We start from the raw sequence: 6,188 nt of genomic DNA, 5'->3' as shown, positions 1-6,188 counted from the left end.
CACTAAAGATTATCAACATCAATATTTTAGAAGTTGTGATACAAGATTGGAATGCATAGTTTCCAAGATATCAAGTAAAGTTTTTATCAGGGGAAATAAATACACGTTGTACTATTTTTCTTAAGCATGATTTTATCCAATTGAATTTTCTGATAAGGTTTTAACGAGGCAACATTCAAAGCGTATTGAGAGTTATGTGTACTCGTTTTTCTTCACTAGAATTTTTTTTTCACGATTTTTTTTCCTACTAAGATTTTAATGATGCATATTATCTATGGACATCCAAGGGGGAGTGTTATAAAATTATATATTATGGATGTCTATTACATCAAGAAGTTACTCCATTACATTCCTCCATAATGAAGATTATTATAACCTCCACCCTTATAATCATTATTATTGTAATCTTTCTCTTTCATAACCTCCCCATTATATTCATGTCAATGTCATGTTTATGACTAATCTTTTGTATGCCTCTATGTTACACCATAAATAGAGGCATAGACTTCATGTTGTATACACTTGAAGATTTGATGAATACTTTGAAGAATAAGAAATACTCTCATCTTTTGTCTCCCTATTTCTATTGCATTATCTTTTATATTTCTTGTCTTATTTTGCTTTAGTTTTACAACACATCTAATAACTTATATTTATAAAATTAAATTAATACAAAGTCAAAATGTTTCAATGACCAATAAATTAATTACAAAGCTTTTCTAGGAATGTCAAAGGTTATTTTAAAACTGTCAAGCTATTTAATATGATTTATGTATAAAAAGAATTCACGTTCTTCCAAAAAAATTATTAATATTTCCATGATGTTGTACATCCATTGTATAGTATATGTGGATGATCTATTAGAGTTATCCAACAATTAATTGGATTCATGTAGTAGTGTTTCCAATGTGATAAGATTTTAAGGTGATATGAACCTGGATGATAACTATGTATAATTCCAAGGTGACCTTTGACTATGATATCTCAACACTATAAATAGAGATATCATTCACCATTGTATGATACACTTGAATAAGAAAATTCTCTCCTCTATCTTATACTTCTTGTCTTTTCTTCTTACATTCTGAGCTTTCTTTACAACTTATCAGCACGAAGTTGCTACTTGCAAAGGTTTTATATAAATATTTTTATTTAATTCACATATTCTCTCATAATTTCATTATGTCGAATTTATCCAAACTTGAGTTTGTGGCATTAGATATTTCTGGAAAGAATTATCTTTCATGGGTACTCGATGCTGAGATTCACTTGGCTGCTAAAGGTCTTGATGCCACTATTACTCAGGAAAATGAAGCATCGAGTCAAGATAAGGCGAAGGCTATGATTTTCCTTCGTCATCATCTTGATGAGGGCCTGAAGATTGAATATCTGACGGTAAAAGATTAAATTGAATTGTGGACTGATTTAAAGGGGAGATATGACCATCTAAAGGCAACAGTGTTGCCAAGAGCTCATTATGAGTGGATGCATTTACGGTTTCAAGATTTTAAGACCGTAATTGAATACAACTCTGCTGTATTCAGGATAACCTCCCAGTTGAAATTCTGTGGGGAGACTATAAAAGATGAGGACATGTTGGAAAAGACACTTACTACTTTCCATGCCTCAAATGTGATATTGCAGCAACAATATCGTGAAAAGGGTTTTCAGAAATATTCTGAACTAATCTCATGTCTTTTGGTGGCTGAGCAACATAATGCTCTTTTAATGAAAAATCATGAAGCTCGTCCCACTGGAGCTGCTCCATTACCGGAGGCAAATGTGGTGGGAGCACGTGATCAATCTGAAGTAAAAAGAGATGATCATCGGGGCTATAATAATGCACGGGGACGTGACAAAGATAAAATACGATACACTAATCGTCGAGGTGGTGGTCATAATAAAAGGGAGAACTACATGAGTTCTCAAAATAACCCCTCAAAAAGTAATAGTCGTCGTTGTGTCATGAAAGACCATTGGAAGAATGAATGTCGCACACATGAGCATTTTGTAAGGCTCTATCAAAACTCCTTTAAAAAGAGAGGAAATAAAAGTGGTGCTTCCTCTTCCAATGCTCGAGCTGAGTCACATATGACTCTTAAAGATGATAATAAGCTGGGAACATCTCAGAAATATGATAAGGATGTTGAAGCAAATTTGACTTTAAAGGATGATGTTTTTGATGGCCTTGGTGACATTACTCATATGGAAGTTGATGACTTCTTTGGAGATCGAAACTGATGTTTGATCTTTTAGCTGGGGAATGAAGTTTGTTAATATTTTACTTATGTGTTTTTAATTATTATGTTATTCATGTTGAAGTATTTAAATTTCCCTTGTTAATTTTGTTTCTTCCTTCTTTTAATGTATTTTATTTTAATAAAAATTAATAGAAATCCCCAGTTGTCAGTTGGATTCAAGATGAGTAATGGAGATGTATGCCTTCTTGATAGTGCTACAACGCATACAATATTAAAAGAAAAGAAATACTTTTCTAATTTGATTATGAAAATGGCATATGTCAACACAATATCAGGTAGTACAAAATTAATTGAGGGCTCTGGAAGAGCGACCTTATTACTACCTGGAGGGACAATATTAAGCATTGATAATGCATTATATTGTAGTAAGCCTCAAAGAAACTTATTAAGTTTCAAAGTTATTCGCTAAAATGGCTATCATGTTGAGACGGCTAATGAAGGAAAGGTTGAATACCTTTACATTACTACATTTAATGTAGAGAAGAAAATTGTGCATGAAAAATTACCTGCACTTTCCTTTATGGGTTGTACTATACAAGTATAAGTACAGTTGAATCACATGCCGTGGTAAACAAAAGGTTTACTAATTTTAATGATTTTATCATTTGGCATGACCGGTTGGGCCATCCCGGATTTAATATGATGCGCAAAATCATTGAGAATTCACATGGGCACACCTTAAAGAGCCCAAATATCCTTCAATCAAAGGAATTCTCTTGTGCTGCTTGTTCTCAAGGAAAGTTGATCATTAAACCATCAACAGTTAAGGTTGGAATTGAATCCCCTGCGTTTCTGGAACGTATACAGGGTGATATATGTGGACCAATTCAACCTGCATGTGGACCCTTTAAATATTATATGGTCTTGATAGATGCTTCTACAAGATGGTCACATGTGTGTTTATTATCAACTCGCAACATGGCTTTTGCGAGATTGCTGGCTCAAATAATAAGATTGAAAGCACAATTTCAAGACTATACAATAAAGACAATCCGTCTAGATAATGCTGGTGAGTTTACTTCTCAGGCATTTAATGATTATTGTATGTCTACTGGTATAACAGTTGAACATCCAATTGCGCATGTTCACACTCAAAACGGTCTAGCAGAATCATTGATTAAACGTCTGCAATTGATAGCTAGACCATTACTAATGAAAACAAAGTTATCTGTGTCTGTGTGGGGGCATGCTATTTTGCATGCAGCAGCACTTGTGCGCATAAGGCCGACCAATTATCATGAATTCTCCCCATTACAATTGACTTTTGGTCAAGAGCCAAACATTTCCCATCTTAGAATCTTTGGATGTGCGGTGTATGTCCAAATTGCTCCACCACAACGCACAAAGATGGGGCCCCAAAGAAGGTTGGGGATATATGTTGGGTATGAATCTCCTTCAATTATAAAATATTTGGAGCGTATGGCTGGAGATTTATTAAGGCAAGATTTGCTGATTGTCATTTTGATGAATCAGTATACCCAACATTAGGGGGGAGAACATAAGTCGTTGGGAAAAGAGATAGATTGAAGTTCATCATCTATATCTCATCTGGATCCTCGAACAAACCAATGTGAGCAAGAAGTTCAAAGAATAATTTATTTGCAGAACATTGCAAATCAACTACCAGATGCATTTACTAATCTTCCAAGGATTACTAAATTGCATATTCCAGCTGTTAATGCTCCAGTTCGAGTTGATATCCCGATGGGACAAATGTTAAGGCAAATGAGTCTAGATCACATTTGAAGCGTGGTAGACCAATTGGTTCCAAGGATAAAAATTCTCGAAAGAGAAAATGAATAAATGATCAACATTATCATGGGTTGAAAGAAATTTCTCAAGATGAGACCCAAGTCATAACACATAATGATGAGTGTCACGCCCTTTTTTTTTTCTCAATAATTTTTTTTGATTTTATTTGTTTTGAAAGAAAAAGAGTTTTTTCAATTAAAGTGACGTTTTGAAAAGGGATAATTATTATTTAGAGTCGCCACTTGGAATTGAGTTTTGGTGTTCCAAGTCACCTTATTTGAATCCCTAATCAAAAGGAAATTTGACTCAATTTTATTGGTCTGCGAACTAGAAATTCGGGTAAGGAATTCTGTTGACCGAGGGGAAGGTGTTAGGCACCCCTCGAGTCCCGTGGTTCTGGCACGGTCGCTTTATTGACTTTAGTATAACTTAACTTAATTTTTGGACATTGTATTATTTAACTTAATAATAAAATTGTTATTTATCCTCAGATTTATTCTAAACTTATTTGAAACTGACTTATTTATTTTAAAGGGTCTTTATTTATTTTTATTTTTTTATTGTGTAATTTTAAAGTTGAACATCTGTATATTTTTTTTTCTGCTTATATTTGTATGTTTTTAATTTTTAATATTATTATAGGTAAAATATATATAGATATCTAGTTTCTAAGAATTAGAGTTTGTGTAGGAAGGAGATATTTAGAGTTCAAGTTAATTTAGGATTATATATTTATTTATTTATTTTAGATTTAAAAATAAGAAAATAAAATTTTATAAGATTTGAAGTTAGTTTTATCAAGAAATTCTAAATAGATTAAGAATATCTTTCTTTTTAATGAAACAAAATTTTCCCTTTCTTTTTTTTAATTTATTTTTCTTTTTTTCTTCTTATGCACGTTTTTTGTTTATTTTAAATTTTATATTTTTTTTCTTTTTTTTTGTAAAACCTGCTTCTCTCTCTTTTTTTTTTAATTTTATCATTATTTTTATTTTATTATTATTTTATAGATTTTGTCTTTTTCTCCTTTTTCTTAAAAAATAATTTTTTGTTACTTCTTTATTTTTTTTACGTTTTTTTAATTTAATTTCTACCTTGTGTTATATTAGTTTTATATTATTATTTTTTCATTCTACTTCTCCTTTTTTTTTTATTTTTCATTTTACGTTTTTTTTCACTGCATTTTTGTTTTTTTTTTGTATATTTTTTGTTTGCTTTTAATTTTTTTTTTATTTTTTACGTTTTTCTATTTTTTTTTACTCTGTTTCTCATTTTTTTTACATTCTCTTTCTGTTTTCTAGTTTTTTTTGGTTATGTTTTTTTTTAATCTTTTGTTTCATTATTATTATTATTATTGTTATTTATTATTATTATTATTTTCGTTGTTCTTTTCTTTTATGCTTTTTTTTTATTAATCTTTCCAATAATTTGTCTAATTTTTTTTACCATAATTTTCTAAATAATATTATATATCCTTCTAATTATATTTCATAATAATACGAATTAGTGATGATCATCTTACGTTTATTCCAGAGGAAAACCATCTTATTTATTGAAATAATATATGAAAATGTTTTGTTTAGCATTTTCAAATTGCTAATCACTTAAGCTTTAATTTATTTCCTAATTCTATAAATTTACAAATATTATTTTCTTTTTTTTAAAAAAAATTCTTAAGTGAAAACTAGGCTCCAAGAAACATTAGCTATTAAATATCACAAAATAAATTTTAATATAAATTGCATCTAAAAAAATAACAGACACTAATAACAATGCAAAAAAATTGTATGATGCATCTTTTATTTTATATTATTTTTTTGTTAGCAAGAAACATTTTCTTTTTGTTCCGTTTTCATATAAAAAAAATCATAACATGCATCACGGATTTATATTACATAATAATAACATACAATTCAAAGAACTTCATATTATTAGATTCAAATTTTAATATAACATTACATTTAAATAATGCAAGAATTTAGAGTTACCTCGCTGCGAAAATGGATATCACGAAAAACAACTCCTACGATCTACTGATTTGAGCCACGAATTTAAAACCACGACAAAATCTCTAACTCTAACCTAATTCTCAAAAGAATAACTCACTTTTCTTCTCTTTGTGTTTGCTCTTTACCTCTCTGTGTCTCTCTATCTTTCTCTCTGTATTTCTCTCTT

The 6,188-nt window shown here is 30.1% G+C and overlaps 1 protein-coding gene across 1 annotated transcript; it reads left to right on the top strand.

Annotated features, from left to right (window-relative positions):
- The first annotated feature begins 1,182 nt into the window (after positions 1 to 1,182).
- Positions 1,183 to 2,241, top strand: LOC107009797. The gene is made up of 2 exons (XM_015209128.1): positions 1,183 to 1,395; positions 1,453 to 2,241. Exons 1-2 carry the CDS (start codon positions 1,183 to 1,185, stop codon positions 2,239 to 2,241), a joined length of 1,002 nt encoding a protein of 333 aa, XP_015064614.1.
- Positions 2,242 to 6,188: the final 3,947 nt, after the last annotated feature.

This window comes from Solanum pennellii, chromosome 2, assembly GCF_001406875.1.
Source record: "Solanum pennellii chromosome 2, SPENNV200".
Classification (NCBI taxonomy): domain Eukaryota; kingdom Viridiplantae; phylum Streptophyta; class Magnoliopsida; order Solanales; family Solanaceae; genus Solanum; species Solanum pennellii.
This window is presented reverse-complemented; position numbering and strand designations above follow the sequence as displayed.